General features: G+C 45.7%; 1 protein-coding gene across 1 annotated transcript in view; it reads left to right on the top strand.

The window, feature by feature from the left end:
* The window catches only part of CPA2 (carboxypeptidase A2), a 20,717-nt gene extending 7,502 nt beyond the window's left edge, over nucleotides 1-13,215 (top strand). The window contains exons 6-11 of the mRNA XM_029923454.1: nucleotides 85-183; nucleotides 1,486-1,596; nucleotides 2,753-2,843; nucleotides 4,390-4,589; nucleotides 6,607-6,691; nucleotides 12,981-13,215. Coding sequence (XP_029779314.1) covers nucleotides 85-183; nucleotides 1,486-1,596; nucleotides 2,753-2,843; nucleotides 4,390-4,589; nucleotides 6,607-6,691; nucleotides 12,981-13,168 — 774 coding nt within the window. The 3' untranslated portion in view covers nucleotides 13,169-13,215. The remainder of the gene's footprint in view (nucleotides 1-84; nucleotides 184-1,485; nucleotides 1,597-2,752; nucleotides 2,844-4,389; nucleotides 4,590-6,606; nucleotides 6,692-12,980) is intronic.
* Nucleotides 13,216-17,458: the final 4,243 nt, after the last annotated feature.

Raw genomic sequence — 17,458 nt, 5'->3', positions numbered from 1 at the left:
GAGGGACAAACAAGGCCCCTGGGGAAAAGGGGGTGGGGTGGGGACAGGGGCAGAACTGTTCACATTTCCACGCTTGCTTTACAGTTCAGCACTGGAGGAGACAAGCCCGCCATCTGGTTAGACGCTGGCATCCACGCTCGCGAGTGGGTTACACAGGCTACTGCGCTGTGGACAGCAAATAAGGTCATTTTTCCTCAAATTCCTCGGTTATGTTGACTTTCCAGGGTAGGCCCCACCGAAGCACACAACAGGCTTTGTGATCCTAACGGCCGATGCTGATGCTCTCAGCGAGGCTTTCTCTTGTCACACTGGCAGGAAGCAGGCCCATTCAGCCGCCTTTGGTATTTCCATACTGCACCGTCCCCGGGCCTGTGTGCTCTGTTAACAGACGCTGCCAGAAGAGATTGAGAGAGTGGTAAGTGTAAGGACCCCGGGAGTCAGATTTCAGCATAAGAACAGACTAGAGAAAAATTGCTTCGCCGCCTACAGCCGTGCGGGCTGAGGGACTGTGTGCTGGAAATCTATAAAATCACCAAAGGGGCTCCGATGGAAAATATAAATGGGTGCCGGAAGAGTTTATTCTGCCCTGCAGATAGATTCAAAGTGAAATTAGTTAAGGGTTTTTCTGAAATCGGATTTTGAAGTCGGAGTGTGGCAATACCTTTTTCTTCTACATGTGCATTGGAATTAGAGTCAGGACACTGGGCTGGGTGTGACCTAGTCTGGTATTGCTTAACTAATTCAAAAATGACACGCTATAAATCAGAATGTTAATTCATGAGGAAAGGAAATCAATCCACATCAGATCATTCAAGCATGTGCAACCACGTGCATACCGACTGATACATTTTTCTCTTCAATTAAAATGCAGTTACCTTTAGGGTATTATGAAATGGATATTTAACAGTTGAATAATAATGCCTTAGGATGGCTGAGCACAGGAAATGAATAAATTTTAATCCAGCAGAAACTTCAACCCTACCGCAATTGATGGCTAGTAGAAATTTAATTCTCCAAATGGAATGTAACCGGTTCTCTGTAGCTTCAGAAAAGTCCCTGCACATTTAAGTCATCTGTTGTTTGTCCTGAGCACTTTTGGAAAGCTAGCCTGTGCGACGGTGAAGAAAAACTGAAAACATTTCTTTGGTTCTCAGATCCCTGTAAGCCTCACAACACCATTGCAAAGTGCTTCCCCAGAGTGAATAGAAAGAATTCTGCTTTTGAGAGAGAATGGATAAGTGATATCTGCGTTTTATTTCATGGAAGTAGATTATTCAGACTAGAAATACAAGCATAGACATTGACACAGTACACACACGAGCACCGCCGGACACTGGACCGTAGTCCTGGTGGGCTCTCATTGACCCGCAGTGGTGTCTAGTTCATGTTTGAAAAAAGTAAAAGAGCACATTGCCTTCACATTCCATCCCGTGTTCCCCCGTGAAAGGGGAGTGGGAGATTGACATATATGTTGTGTCTGCTCAGATCGCCTCTGATTACGGGAGTGATCCCTCCATCACTTCCATTTTGGACACGATGGATATCTTCCTGCTGCCGGTCACGAACCCCGACGGATATGTCTTCTCTCAAACCAAAGTAAGCCTGGACCTTTTTCTTCCTCAACAGGAAGTTATGGAGATGCATACATAGGACCTTAACAAAACAAAAGTCATCTTTCTGTTCTTGATTTACCATAAGTGGAATGACTAATTTCTCCGCAGTGGCCCTGAATTGAGGCATGGAGTGGAGTTTATAATCACCTTTTATCCCAACACATACGTCTTTACATATTGCCTCCGTCAGAGCCCATTTCAGCTGTGAGTCTGGGCTATTAGAGCTCAGTGTTCACAGTGAGTCACCTAGGAGATTTGTTCCAATTCTCTCTGCGTTTTTTGTGGTGGGATTGATAGGAAAGAGGAGGCGGATGTTACCTGCTGACAATTAGATTGCTGTAGGATTTGGGTAGGCAGCACAATGCATTTGGCATTTTACTTACAATCTGTAAAAGAAATCCTCTATAATGTCACTAAAAGGAATTACGTAGTTTCTTTTCTTTTCTCACTTAAAGTCTTATCACAAAACACCATTGTGGCAACTGTGACCCCCCACATGTATTAAAAATGAATCAGAGCTTCAAGTTTATTTTCGGAGGGAGCTGACTACGAGAGTGTTTTTCAACGGGTGTTTAAAAAGAACTCATACAAATACTAGTACTCAGATACCCTGTGAATAGAGGGTTCCACAGTCAAGTTTGGGAAATACCGCCTACTGTATCCCTCTCCTGGAGCATCGTAAAAACAAAACAAAACAGGAAAGTGTTATAAAAAACAACAACAACTCTAGAAGTGCTGAAGTAAATTCGCCAATTTAGCTCTTTATTTTCCTGAAACATTCTGTCAGAGAACCCTTGCTGTCTCCCCACTTTGTTTGTGGTTGTTCTTTTTATTTTTTGTTATTGTTAAGAGAACTGGGGTTCTGTAGAAAATGGTTTGGCAGGTATTTATTGATTTGAAGGGATGGGGATTGTTTCTCTCTCGGTGAAATGACCAAGACGCTCCTGGCAGAACCCTGGAGGGGGACTGTTTGCCACCTCTGTGGGCAAGGCAGAGGGGTGTAATTCCACAGGGGCCTTCCCGGGAGGAAGCAAGGGAAATGAACAGAATTCTAAAGGGACTTTCTCAGCAGGCTGAGTGATGGTCTGTCTTTCTTTCTTTTTTTTTTCCCTGTGTTCTCTTTCGTTTGGATTTTAAAGAATCGCATGTGGCGGAAGACCCGGTCCAAGGTATCAGGAAGCGTCTGTGTTGGTGTTGATCCTAACCGGAACTGGGATGCAGGTTTTGGAGGTGAGCGCAGGGCCTTGCCCCCCAGGGATGGTCCCCAGTTTCCTGGCCAACTAGCGATTTTGCATGGTGTGTGCAGTGCCGACAGCCTGCTAAGCCCATTCAGGATTGAAGCCATTTAAAAACCTCTTTAAAAAACACTTAAGTACATTCCCCTCACAGGCGCGCAGCGCTGTCACAGCTCTCTGAGCAGCATTTAATATATTTTGTCTCACATCTTAGTTTTCCTGCAAGCTGTAGCCTAGCTAAGCTTCACTTCTGAGTTTTCAGAGTAAGACGCGGCACAATGGCGGGAGGCTTCGGGAAGCCGCAGACCAGCCACTAGAGGGGGTTAGGATCTGTTCAGAGGAGAAGCATTACATCATCTCTGGATGTTTCGAGAAAGAACACTAAAAAGAAGTACAAATAGGATTAAGAAACTGATTTTCAAAAACAGAATCAAAGAGAAAACATTGGCTTGCTGCTCTGGTTTCGTGGCTCCCAGTTTTTGGCAGGCTGGTTGGGGGGCTCTTTTATGCTTTTAGGGACCCCTGTGTTTCTCTAATCACAGAATTGAGATTTGTTTTTTTCCTCATTAGGTCTAGTAACAGTGAGGTTAGGAACTGTCTTTTTCACCATACTAACCCTAATACGTAGTACAGCGTCTGGAACATAGAAGGCAATCACTAAATATTTGCAAGACGAATGAATTAATGAGAATTATTGAACCAAGAAAGGACCCACTAGGGAATTGTGACAGGATGTGGATGAGTGGCAACTTCATTCATCACTTTTATAATAGTTTTTATAGTGTAGATAAGAAAAATGAAAGCATCAGATCTAAAATACTGAACAGTGCCAAGGAATTCAACGTCAGGCTTCCCCCCCCCCCCCGAAATGTTATTGTCCTTATTAACTAATCTTGAAATAGAGTGACAGGTTGTATTTATACTTCATTTATATCCTTTAGAGACTCTGGGGAGTCCCAGCCCCTACCCATCCCCTCAGAGTTTCTCTAGCGTTCAGAGCCCTGGCCAGGTCGTAGTGGACTGCTTTGGTGGTCATGAGTAACTCTAGTTGCTGAGAAAATTGGGGCCAAAGGTGGCCTTGCTGTCAAGTGTAGTGATTTCCTCATTGCAGAAAGGGTGTCAGGGTTCCTTGTATTTGTGGCTTTGTGATTTAGAAGTACAGATGCATAGAATCTTCTACTCTTGGACGCTTAGAATTGGAAGAAATCCCAGAAAAGAGCTTGCTCAACGCCCACCCAGTGCAGGATTTCCATCTATAATGTTAAATGTAGCTTTTCTTCCAACAACTCCCACGGAGAGGAGATGATCTAATTTGATAGCTCTTTCTGCCATATAGAGGAGCCATATTTCTAAAGAAGAGAGATGTGTCCAGAATCACTTCAGTTTGGCCTCCTGTGCCCTTAGATAGCAACTCAATGTAATGCAGGGACAATCTTGCTCTGATTTCCAGAGGAGGCACTCAGTGATGCATGGTCAGTGGACCCACACGGCGCCTCCGTGAAGCTCACTGTTCCTACTGGGCCTCTTTTGCATTCCATCAGGACCTGGAGCCAGCAACAACCCTTGCTCTGATTCCTACCACGGACCCCGTGCTAACTCTGAAGTTGAAGTGAAATCCATAGTGGACTTCATCAAGAGTCACGGGAGAATCAAGGCCTTCATTACCCTCCATAGCTATTCCCAGCTGCTGATGTTCCCCTATGGGTACACATGTGCCAAGTCTGATAACTTTGATGAGTTGGTAAGTTTCTGAAACTTCATTTCAGCTCAGCCACAAAGGGCCATGGTGTGGACAAGTAAGTTTCAGTCATAAAGTTAGGTGTACTGGTGACAGGTTACAAATGAATAGGTCCAACAGCTGGGAAGTTCGAGATAGTGGCAGACGTTTGAAAGACCGGTTCTGGGCTTTCCTAAATTAAGTTTCTTTGGGAATTAGAATTCTTGAGATTACTGTTGCCTTAATCCAGATGAGCAGGAGCCTAAATCTGACCATCAATTCCCAGGATGTGCTGTCTGTTGCTTAGGAAGTACCCCACTTGAATTCGGACCTGAGGGTCTGCAGTCAGATGCTGTATGGCCGGCGATACTTTCTCTCAGCTCTTTGCCTCATACGTTCCTGGTGCTTTCGGCTCTGTGACCAGTTGTCATGCTGTGCAGATGTGTGATGTTGGGCATAAAACACTCAGCTGCCTAACCTGCTATCTTCCATCATCTTTCCTGTTTCGGGAATGGGCAAACTGGCGGTGGGCTTAAGACAGATGGTGACATCTTGGGGGCTACTTACCTAAGAGCTATCCCCAGCTGAAGAGAATGTGCAGACATTCCCAATTTGGCTTTTAGGCTTGGTTTTTGAGACCCATGGGTTAGAGAGAAACCCTGAGATGGGACTTTTTGGTCAGTTTACTTTCAAATACATTATTATCAGCAGCTTTTGGCAGATCTGGAATAAATTATTCCAATTCAGGTGTTTCAGGGTTTGGATGGTGAATATTACCATTCAAGGTCAAATCAGGGAGAACCTTAGTATTGAAAAGAACCTAAAAGGTACTCTTAGTAGACCTAGATGACCTTAAATTATCCAAACTGGGTGCTCACATCTCTGCCAGATAGTCAGTCATACAGCCTGTGTTTGGATACTTTCCTGCCTCCAAGGGATTCTCTTCCATGTTGGGGTATATTTGATGGTTTGAGTTCTTCCTTACAGAGACCCAGATCCTTCTCCTTATGGTTTTCACCTACCAGCCCTGGTTAATCAGTCTGCTCCACAGAGCACATTTATTTCCCCTTGAAAAGAAGCAAATCCATTAATTTACTGGAAGAGTGATAACCTGCTCTTCCTAGGTTTTACCATATCCCTGCTCCGTACCTGCTGTTCCTTCAAGCCCGCATACTATGGTCCCAAGTTCCCTCACCATTCTGTTTGCTCTTTTCCCAGCATGCTTTGGTTTGTATGTGTTCCTCAAGGGTCACCCCCAGAAGAGAATGTAAAACTTGAGTCATGGGTTAGCGGGTACAGAGTGGAGCACATCACTGCCTTCAGCCAGACCGTGCACTTCTGCTTAAACAATTGAGGGTCACGTTAGTTGTTTGGCCGTAGCACCATGCCGTTGACTCAACATTGGGCTCGTAGACAACTGAAACCCCCAGGCTCTCTGAGGATTCTGCCGAGCCAGGTTTCCCCCATCTGGTAATTGTACAGTTGTTTTCCTGGACCCAAGTTCAAGACCTTACATTTATCCCTCGCAAGGACAGTAAAGCCTCAATCAGTCAAAATTGGAACCCTCAAATAATGGAAAGTATTTTGCTGAGCTCTACTTCTTGGAAAAAGAGACAATCATAGGGCAGAAAGCCAACGTAGGGATCTAGTAAAAAACAACAACAACAAAAAAGAAATCCACTTCCTGGGTACATCCTGGGGTTGGTCCATATTTTCTTTAGCCCCTTACTCCCACCCTATTTCCACCCACAACCCTGTGCAGGGAGAGTTGGTGGCAAAATAATGACCCTGGTGTAGCTATTGCAAACACCTGGAAGAACAAATAAACAATGAAGGCCTTCGTGTTGTATTTTCAAAGCCAACAGAAGTGAACTAGTACTTGCTTCTCCGTGAAAATGGCCGAAACGAAAGGGCATTGTGCTTACGCCTAAGTTAACCAGAGTCCAGTTAATCAGACTGTCTCCTGCTACATTCGACTGGGCATCTGTTCTTCAAGTGACCAGTGTTATCCATCTGCCTTTCTTTGGTTTTCTCACTCTAGAATGAAGTGGCCCAAAAGGCTGCCCGATCTCTGACAGGCTTGCATGGCACCAAGTACAAAGTGGGAGCTATCTGCTCTGTCATCTGTGAGTATCTGATGTGTTCTTACAAATGACCCACTAAGCAGTTGCGATATGGTTTGGGGCCAGAGCCTTTCCATGTCCTGATGTGAAATGGAGAGGTCTTCATGCATGGCACCCGGCGTTGCCCAGTTTCCCTCCGTGAGGCTAGCTATCTCCCAGGAGATACTTATGCGGGGATACCTGGCACAAAGAACTTCCTAACTGTTTGAGTTATGTGCATTCCTCTCTGCTTGTCCTGATCCTTACAGCTCACTGTCATCATGTGGAATCTCTGTGCCTACAAATAAGCTTTTGTCAAGACGTGGTCCTTAGTTATCACTTTGATTAATTATCCCTTTCTTGGCTCAGAGGGGTTTACACCCTGAACAATGCCATGGACTGGGTGTGGGGACAGAATAGGTGTGACTTTTCAAAAGGACCCAGATATTTCAGGGGCCAGACTCTGTGGCAGTCATTTGTGCATGTACCATTTGGGGAGACAAAGGGGAGGAGAAGTCAGGAATACCGGCAATGTAAGGAACAGAGGTGAGGAGGCTGCTGGCAGACTTTCGGAGGCTCCTCTCTCGCACAGTGGATTGGGATAGAAACAAGCAACGGCAGTGCTGTGAGAAAGCCCGAGTTACCCATCCAGATTCTGAGCCCTCCAGTGGGATCCCCCCAGTTCCCTGTGGACGAGCCCAGAAACTCAGGACCCCACAGTTGGATGCTCAGGAGTCTCCCAGTGCTCCCAGGCCCAAGTGCCTCTAACAGGCATGTGCTCTGCTCAGCAAACTTTTATTAAGCATCTACTGCGTGCCCATCAGTATGCCAAGTACTACAGACACAGAGAACCCACAGAGAACTCATTGTTTAGTGCGGGAGACGAGCAGGAGGACAGATGAGCCTCAGTATGCTGTGTGCAGTAGTAGGCTAGACGTAGTACAAAGGGAGAAGACGGCTGGAAGCGTTGGGCAGGGGCAGAATCAGGAGAGGCTGCCTGTGGGAAGAGGACAGGATGTTGACGGCTGCTCCCCAAACAGCTGCGGGAGGGGAAAGGGATGGGGCAAGGGCATAGAAGTAAGAACCTGCGGAATGGGTTCCTTGGACCACCAGGAGGTTTGGGACTGCTGGAATAAAAGTGGGACCAAGGGGAGCGGGGAGCTCAGGGTCTTGCGTGCCATGTTACGGAACTTAAGTTTTAACGCAGAGGATTCAGCAGGCAGCGAGTGTGCCGAGGCACGGTGTTTCAGAGAAAACACCTGCAGCAGTGTGTGCGATGGAGTGTGGTGGGCGGCATGTAGAAACATCCCGCTGGAAGGGTAGGGATTGTGCAGGGAGAAATGGTGGCCCCTGCCAGTGCAGTGCCAGTGAGGAGGAAGGCAGACACTAAGCAGGGAAAACCAGAAGGCTTTGGTCAGTCATTAGAGTGAGAGCTTCTCGCCGAGGGTCAACAGACGGGGCCACTGACCGAGGGACACATCGAGGAAGGTGAAAGAGGTGGGGTTGGAGAGGTCATGAGGTCAGCTCTGGGCCAGTTGAGGTTGAGCGAAGTGTAGTGTTTTCAAGTGGGGATGTCCTGTAGGCTTTGGGCTCCATGGCCCTGGGATGCTGAAGCGAGACTTTAGAGTCGTTGACATGGAGAGAATGGTTGGAACAGGAGAGCAAGGAGATCACTTGGAGTGGGAAGAGCCCTGGATGGAGGCGGGGAGCAAGAGGAGGGACAGCAGTAGGGGTTAGTGTGGGAGGGACACACAGTGGGGGCGGGCAGAGGGGCCGAGGAGCCCGTGTTTCAGACAGAAACCAGGGAAGTGCAGTTGTTGGAAAGGGAGGCAGCTGTTCACCATGATGAAAGGCTACAGAAAGGTCAGCTACGACAAGGACAGGACATTTACTGTTGGATTTTCATGACTAGCATGTTGGTGACCTTCACCAGAGCAGCTTCCTGAGCTTGGGGAGGGTCAGGGGAGCAGTGCCTGGGATGGGGGAGAGCAGAGGTCTGGTGAGTAGACTGCTCTCTGGAGGGTCCCAGATGAGAAGGGAAGGAGAGAGGAATGGAGGGTTTCATTTTTGAGATGAGAGCCTTATGTATTGATTGTGGGAAAAGGACCAATAGAGAGGGAGAGATGGAGGATCCAGGAGAGAGGAGAAGTGACCGAGGCAGTGCCATTCCTGAGTGGAGGGGCAGAGGGGCACGCGGAGTCCAGCAGAGGTGGGTAGGGCAGGCTTGGATGGGAGGAGCGAGTGTGCAGGCTGGCTGGGGTGCCGGCACAGCTACGTGGAGGGGGGCGGGGTGGGGAGGGGGTGGGAACCTAACGGAAGGCACGCTTGTTGGCCATGGTAGTCTTGGTGAACAGAGGAGGAGTAGTCTACTTGCCGTATCCAGAACAATTGATGGAAATCCTAAAACTACTGATCATGAAAGTTTCTTTTTTTTCCCTCCAGATTATGGTTTTTCTTTTCTATTTTATTTGCTGTTAACATGCATTTAAAAAACTTGATAGAAAAAAGAAATCTAATAATCATCATATTCTTTCCATTTCATTAATAATTTTGTCCATGAACACAAATGTATTTATTCAAGTAATCAACATCCCTGTTCTGTTTTGTGTCAGTTGTTTTCGGGTAATATAGTTTTCTATATAGTTCTGCATATTTCCATTTTAGGTGTTTGTTACTCTGTTATATTGCTGTATTTTGGTTATTGGGCCTTTGTATTGTTTGCTAAATGATGCTACTACATGTTGGTTCAAACTTCTTTTTCTTCTAAGTGACCTCTTTATATATTCCAAGGGCAAGATCACTAAGTCAGATGGAATGGACAGATTTGGAGTTCTTGTTACATAATTTTTAGGCCATTCTCTGGGGAAGACTGATCTGCTTACAGTTACCCAGACTTTTTTTTTTTAAAAGTTTATTCATTTTGAGAGAGAGAGTGAGAGAATATGAGCAGGGGAGGGACAGAGAGAGAGAGAGAGAGAGAGAGAGAGAGAGAGAGAGACAGACAGAGAATACCAAGCAGGCTCCACACTGTCCATGAAAACCTGTGGTGGGGCTTGATCTCACAAACTGTGAGATCATGACCTGAGCTGAGATTAAGAGTTGGATGCTTCACCGACCCAGCTGCCCAGTTGCCCTGTTAAACCATGACCTTTTAAACCATGTTCCATGTGGAATTGTCCTCCCCTTTGGCAGAGGTCCCTCCAGGGGGAAAGCCTTCTGCCTGGTGGCACTGGGAAGGAAGCCCGTGATGGCCACTTAAGGCTGAGGAATGCACGCTTTCTCTGTTTGGCAGTCTCTGAGTGTCAGCAGAATGGCATCACATGTTCCCATGTGGGATCGCAACCATTTCATTACGAGGAGTCTAGTTTTTCACCTTTCTTATCTGATATGTGTACAAGTGATGTAGAAAGCCTGAGGTTTATTGTACTTTTCTTGGTAAGGTTACCGATATTTATATTTTTTTAAAAGTTTATTAGAGAGAGAGAGAGAGAGAGAGAGAAGAGAATCTGAAGCAGGCTCCACTCTTTTGGCACAGAGCTTGATGCCGGCCCAAACTGTGAGATCATGACCTGAGCTGAAATCAAGAGCTGGTCACTCAACCCACTGAGCTACCCTGGTGTCCCCGGATGTTTCTTTTTTCTTTTTAAAGGTTTACCCATTTTAGAGAGAGAGACAGAGAGAGAGAGTGAATACACACAAATGGGGGAGGGGCAGAGAGAGGAGGACAGAGGATCTGAAGTGGGCTTCTGTGCTGACTGCAGTGAGCCCGACATGGGACTCGAACTCATGAACCAGGAGATCATGATCTGAGCACAACTCAGATGCTCAATTGACTTAGCCATCCAGGTGCCCCATAAATGAGCAAATACCAGACAAGTATAGGGTTTGCTGTCTAGTGTTTTGGAGCCTGACCAGGTTCTGGCTGCATCTTTGCCCAGAGCTGACTCTGTTATCATTGATTCTGGCCTCGTTCCAGCTTGGACAAGCACTGCCTCTAAGAACAAGTCCCAATTAAGTACTTTTGCCTCCTGCCCCAGATTGGTATGTAGCTGAACACCTGCTTCACTCCACCCAAGAGGTGGCCGGACTTCTGTGGTGAGACATTTCCTGGGTAGTTTTTCACCTGGAAAGGGTTCTGAGAAGCTGCACTATAATAGGGTCTTTAGTCCAGGAGAAGTTGTTACTTGAGTTCTCTGATAGGTATAGGGTGAAAAAACCCAGACATTGGGGATAGAGGCCTGGTTTTAAGCTCTAGTTCTGTCACTTTGAAATCAAGTAATCTCGGGCAGGTCACTTATCCTCCCTGTTTTTTTGTTTTGTTTTGATCATCTGCAAAATGGGTTGTTGAGAGGCTCAAAGATAGAATACAGAATAAAGGTGTTCACTAACTATAAGACATATAAATGTTGCTTGTTAGTTTCCTGGGGAATTACTCCCCTCCAGGCACCTCTTACCTTTAATGTGGTCCAACTTTTTTGATAGGATTGTAGTCATTTATTCATAATGATGGTAATAATCACCACTGAAATTTATTTAGTTATTTTTTAAATGTTTTAGTTATTTTTGAGAGAGAGAGAGAGAGAGAGAGAGAGAGAGAGAGAGAGAGAGCGTGAGCAGGGGAGGGTCAGAGAGAGAGGGAGACACAGAATCTGAAGACAGGCTCCAGGCTCTGAGCTAGCTGTCAGCACAGAGTCTGATGTGGGGCTCGAACTCACAAACCACGACAAGACCTGAGCCAAAGTTGGACACTTAACCAACTGAGCCACCCAGGCGCCCCTCCACTGAAATTTATTGAATGCTTATTCTACATACTTTATCCCAGCTCCCTCATTTAATTTCTCAGAAACTCAGTTTCCTCCTTTGTAAAATGGGAATAATACTAGTGTTTACCTTGTGACCCATGTGGGGATTAAATCAACCAATTTGGCATAGTACTTAACACATTTAGTAAGTACTCAATAAGTGTTGGAATCATACATATAATATTCTCCCATTTAATATTCACTGTGAAATAAGTACTGTAGTGTTATGCTTGTTTGACAGATGAAGCCCTTGGGAGTCAGAGAGGTTACTGCCTTAGGTCACGTCTCCGATGATCTGCAGGATCAGAATTCAATTTGCAGCCAGTGTTCTGTCCACTGTGGACCTCTTAGTGGGATAGGCTGTGTCATGTAGCATCAGTTAGTAATTTTGGCACTCAGGAAGATTTAGTTCACATCAACAACCATTTGGGTGAAGGCAAAGACACAAATCACAGGTATTTACAGTGTTAATTCACAATATTAACCACTAATTCTGCTTCTCCCTAGTACAACACCCTGGTCTCCTTCTCTGTCCAGCCCCACTTTTTAAAATATAAAGCAATGTTTTATACATTTATTTTGAGAGAGAGAGAGAGAGAGAGAGAGAGAGAGAGAGAGAGAGACAGAGCGAGCGTGAGCACGAGCGCAAGCGCCTGTGTTCATGAGGAGGGGCAGAGAGAGGGTGAGAGAGAATCCCAGGACGCGTGGCTCGAACCCATGAACTGTGAGATCATGACCTGAGCTGAAAGTAAGAGTTGGACACTTAACCGACTGAGCCACCCTGGAGCCCGTGTCCAGCCCCATTCTTAGGGGCTAGGTGACTTCTTCCATCCCTGTCCCATCCATTTCTTCCATTTGACCTCTACCTACCTTCCCTGGGAGGAGCCTCAGAGCTCATCCATTGCTCCGATCTTCTGAGTCATGACTACCATAAATCTTCCGTAGGCTAATGCCACCTGCCTTCATCATGTGTCACGTCAGCGGCCACACGTCACACAGGTGCACATTACTCTACTGGTGTAACCCGTCACGTACAGGTGCTGGGCATATTATTTGGTATCAGAATAAAACCCACTCCACCCTTATGCTGAAAGTTCCCTGAGGGCAGGGGCCAAATCTCTTGCTCTGTTTGTAATCCTTCCTCTTCTGTAAGAGAAAATAATGTCTACACCTAGGACTCCTCTAAAGAAGGAATGGTGTGGCCTCCGTAATGTAGAAGATGCCAATTAGGAGAGCAGGCAGGATTCCAAATGGGTAGATGAAGCCAGAGGCTCCTACAAATGCCAGAGAAAGGCTAAGTATTGTCCATTTAAATGACACTTTTTGCTTTTCAAATTAATCTTGTAATTTTTCATAAGCGTGAACCCCTACTAAGCTATCTCTGCCCTCAAGGTCCGTGAAGATAGGGGTCTGACTCATCTTTGGTGATGGTGAAACTTTATGTGAAGGTCTCCAGCTGGAGAGGCCAGCGGGAATAGCATAACCAAACTTTATTCTCATTTGCCCTTCAGACCAAGCCAGTGGAGGAAGCATTGACTGGGCATATGACTATGGCATCAAATACTCATTTGCCTTTGAACTGAGGGACACAGGCCGATACGGCTTCCTCCTGCCAGCCAATCAGATCTTGCCTACAGCTGAGGAGACCTGGCTTGGCTTGAAGACAATCATGGAACATGTGCGAGACCACCCCTATTAGGGCTCCAGGGGACCCACACCATTAAAAGTTCTTTGGTTTAAAGCAGAGTTGGGTTGTGATTATTCCTTTTTCTAATCCTGATCTAGGAGCATTAGTTCTTTGATTTATTTTGCCCTGAAACATAGTAAGCCGCTGAAGTTACCCTTTCATAAAAAAAAAAAAAGAAAATCCATCCTGAGTAAAAGGCTCCCAACATCCTTTAAATTTTTTTTAAATTGTAAAATATAAGGATCATAAAATTGACCATTTTCACCATTTTTTAAAAGTTTATTTCTTTTAAGAGAGAGAGAGAGAGAATGAGCGAGAGAGGGGCAGAGAGAGAGGTGGGGAGAGAGAGAATCCCAAGCAGGCTCTGTGCTGACAGTGTGGAGCCCAGTGCGGGGCTCTATCCCACGAACTGCAAGATCGTGACCTGGGCTGAAATGAAGAGTTGGAGGCTTAACTGACTGAGCCACCCAGGCACCCCCATTTTCACCATTTTTTAAGTGTGCAATTCAATGGCATTAAGTACATTCACAAGGTTGTGCAGTCGTAATCACCATCCATCTCCAGAGATTTTTCGTTATCCCAAACTGAAACTCTGTCCCCATTGAGCAATAACTCTCCATTCTCCCTCCCCCCAGCCCCTGATAACCTCCATTCTAGTTTCAGTCTCGATGAATTTGCCTATTCCAGGTACCTTATGTAAATGAAATCATACAGGATCTGCCCTTCTGTGATTGGCTTATTTCACCTGGCATAATGTCCTCAAGGTTCAAGCATGTTGTGGCACGTGTCAGCCCCTTCATCTTAGTAGAGTAGTGTCTTGGAGCTAGCAAGGGACTTTCACGTTCACTTTTTCAATAAAGACTAATTAAACAACTACATTGGGCCTAGCATTATCCTAGGTGCTCTATGCCTTTTCCTTTTTTCCATTTCTAGTGTGCTGCATTATAAAAACACATAGGGTCTCAAATCAATGACACTTATTCTTTCTGGTTGTCCAATCAAACCTGGGTCTCAGATTCTATATACGTTCTTTTTAATTTTTTATGTTTTTTATTTATTTTTGAGAGACAGAGACAGCGTAAGCAGGGGAGGGTCAGAGAGAGGGAGACATAGAATCTGAAGCAAGCTCCATGCTCCAAGCTAGCTGTCAGCACAGAGCCCAATGTGGGGCTCGAACCCACGAACCATGACATCAAGACCTGAGCTGAAGTTGGATGCTTAACCGACTGAGCCCCCCATGTGCCCCTATATATGTTCTTTTTAGACATTCACTTCCATTAGGGATTGGGATTTTCTTGTTGATGGTTTTCTCTGGGAGAAAGGGTAGGAAATGAATTTCAGCTTGCCTAGAATTCTGGGTACTTGATTCTTTAGTTCACATGTCTTGCCTCAGCTTCTCTTTTTACCAATTTCAAAGCTGAAATCTATCTTGGAGCCCAGCGTTTGATATGGACCAGGGTGGGCGTGGGGGTTCAGGTTCAGTCCTGGAAGGACAAGAGTCCTGATGAAGCCCTCAGCTTCCCGACAAAGACTCCTTGACCCAAATTTACTTAGGCTTCTCTGAGCCCTCTTTTTGACTAGGCCTTGTCCTTGGGCCCTATCTAAGTCAGTCTCAGCAAAGAATCCTGCTAAGTCATCCCCCCCGTCCTTGATATCTGATTGAGTGCCTCAGCCTCCGCCTTTGATGACCAAGTCCTTGGTCTGCCTTTGGCAAGAACCCTGCTAGTCCACTTAAAAAAGCAGCCCCCCATCCTTGATGTCTTCCCTTATCAGTTTTCCATCTACTGACCCCCCTCACTCCACTGTCTTTACTGTGCTCGAAGTTGAACACAATTACTGTCTTCTGTGGCATGCGCCCTATTAGAATAATCTTGAATAAAGTCTCCTTATAGTTTTAACAAGTGTCAGAACAATTTTTCTTTAACACTCCCAACCGTGATCTTTGGGTGTAGCCACTCCCCTTGAGCAAGAGCAGAACAAATGATGTAGACCATAGGGAAGGTGGGATGGGGGAGGCGGTGGGTGTGGGGCTCCAAATTTGAGGATTTGGAGCTCCAAGGACAGTCTCGAAGGCCTCAAAATCCCTGAAGAAGTTGTGGAGGTCATGAGTGCCTTTCATATATTCTGACGTGATTTGGTGGAATCACTGAGAGTATAGCAAATGTAAGAAAGTCTTATTATCACTTTTTTAAAAATTGTTTTAATGTTTTTTTATTTATTTTTGAGAGACAGAGACAGCACAAGCAGGGGAGGATCAGAGAGAGAGGGAGACACAGAATCTGAAGCAGGCTCCAGGCTCTGAGCTGTCAGCATAGAGCTCGACATGGGGCTCGAACCCACGAACCGTGAGATCATGACCTGAGCCAAAGCCGGACGCTCAACCAACTGAGCCACCCAGGTGCCCCAAGAAAGTCTTATTATTAACAATACCTTTAAGCCTTACCTTTATTCAGACCCCAAAGAAGACTGACATTTTATCCAGACTGACAACACTTCTTCCTATCCCTGTATTTCCACATTTTTAGGGGAGTCATAAGAATTAGGTGTCAGACTCATAACAGAGGTCACAAATTATCATCATTATGACCTGTTATGGTGAAATTCTCTGACAGGGCTTATCAAGTGTGTGGTCTTGGAGTTGACTGGGGGTTCTTTGATGGTCTTCACTTTCTTTCTTACTCCAGAGGTAACTTCATTTCAGGTTTACAGTTTGGCCTCTCCTATGAGTATAAATTCTTTACAGCACCGTGGGACTTCCCTATTTATTCAAAAACCACTATTTAAATACCAAGTGATGAGCAACATGGCACCCTTGGCACAGACTTTTCCAGCCTGAGGAGCAAGTTCCTGACCTTGTAAGTCAAGAGGCTTGGCCTTTATCACTCGAAAGGAATGGAAGAGGCAGCGGTAGGTGCCCACCTGACCTACTGTCACAGTTGCAAGGGTGATTGGGAATCACATTAGCATTTTTGAGGACATGAGTTCTACCTCAGACTATAAATACAGCTTGACTCAGTCACTCTATGACTGACACCCTTGGGACATGAAGTGGATACTATTCTTTGGGGCCCTTATTGGGCTCAGCATCTGTAGTCGAGAAACATTTTATGGGTAAGTTCCTTTTGGACTTATTATTTGGCTAGTTCAGAGATATAGGAGCCAAGTGGATTTTGAAAATGGCTGATTATATCTCATGCAGAGTGGCATTGGGAAAGAAGACATGAGCTCCTGTCCCAGTCCTGCTCTGTGTCATTCTGGGCAAGTTCCTTCTCTCTCAGGCTCAATTTATTTGTGAAATCAGGACTAGGTGGGCTCCACAGCCCTTCCCCAGCTCCCTAAGCTCCCGTCAGCTCTTTTACTTCCTAGCTCTTATTTGAAAGGTCAGTTCCAGGCATTTCTTACTTTCTTACTTATATATTATGAATTATCGAGAATTATCAGAAAGTGTTTCTAATTTCTGCCATGCTTAGGGGGAAACCATGGTTCTTAGGCTTTTTGGTTTCACCTCTTTGTGAATGGTGAAGGCTTTGTAGAGCTGGTCTTTTCTCATCAGCCTCTGGGACCTGAAGATTGGCTAGGTCTTGCCTAGCCACAGCTGTGAAAATTGACACGGAAGGATACACCTGTATACCGCATGTGTGTGTGTATGTGTGTGCATGTGTACTTGGAGAATGCTTTGCGCTTTGCAGTGGAGGGGACATCTGGAAGGTAGGCGAGGTGAAAGGGTGCCTTGGTCCCCCGCTAGAAGATTGAATTCTAATAACTCATTACTGCATAATGCTTTGCCATTTGCAAAGAGCTTTCGTGTGCATTATCTTTTTGATCACGCAACAACTCTGCCAGGCAGGGGTATTATTTTCCTCAATTTAAACATGAAATAACTCAGCCTTGGAAAGATTAAGGAACCGGCCCAAGGCCACTTAGCTGGTAAGCAGGGGAGCCGGAACTCTGGAGGCCAAACCCATACCCTTTTGCTGTCACACAAGTTAGTCTCCAGACAGAATCCTGTGTCTCCCAGATATATCTTTATGTGTTAGTTTAGTCTCTAATATAGTGGTTGGCTGAAGAGACTTTGGGGTTGTTTATTGAGGTAATTACTTATATGAGAATGAGTAATTTTATGGCGATGATTTCTTTTCACACCTGCTGTCTACTGTCAAGTAGCTCAGAGGGGTTAGGCGTAGCAGGTGGCCACAGAAGGACATATTTCCACAGGCAGCTCAGCAGTAGGTGTGTCATAACTATGCTTGCTGCCGTGCGGGCTGACGCAGAGAGCTGTCAGCCTCACCACCGCTCTTCACG

The sequence above is a fragment of the Suricata suricatta genome, chromosome 2, assembly GCF_006229205.1.
Source record: "Suricata suricatta isolate VVHF042 chromosome 2, meerkat_22Aug2017_6uvM2_HiC, whole genome shotgun sequence".
Lineage (NCBI taxonomy): Eukaryota > Metazoa > Chordata > Mammalia > Carnivora > Herpestidae > Suricata > Suricata suricatta.
This window is presented reverse-complemented; position numbering and strand designations above follow the sequence as displayed.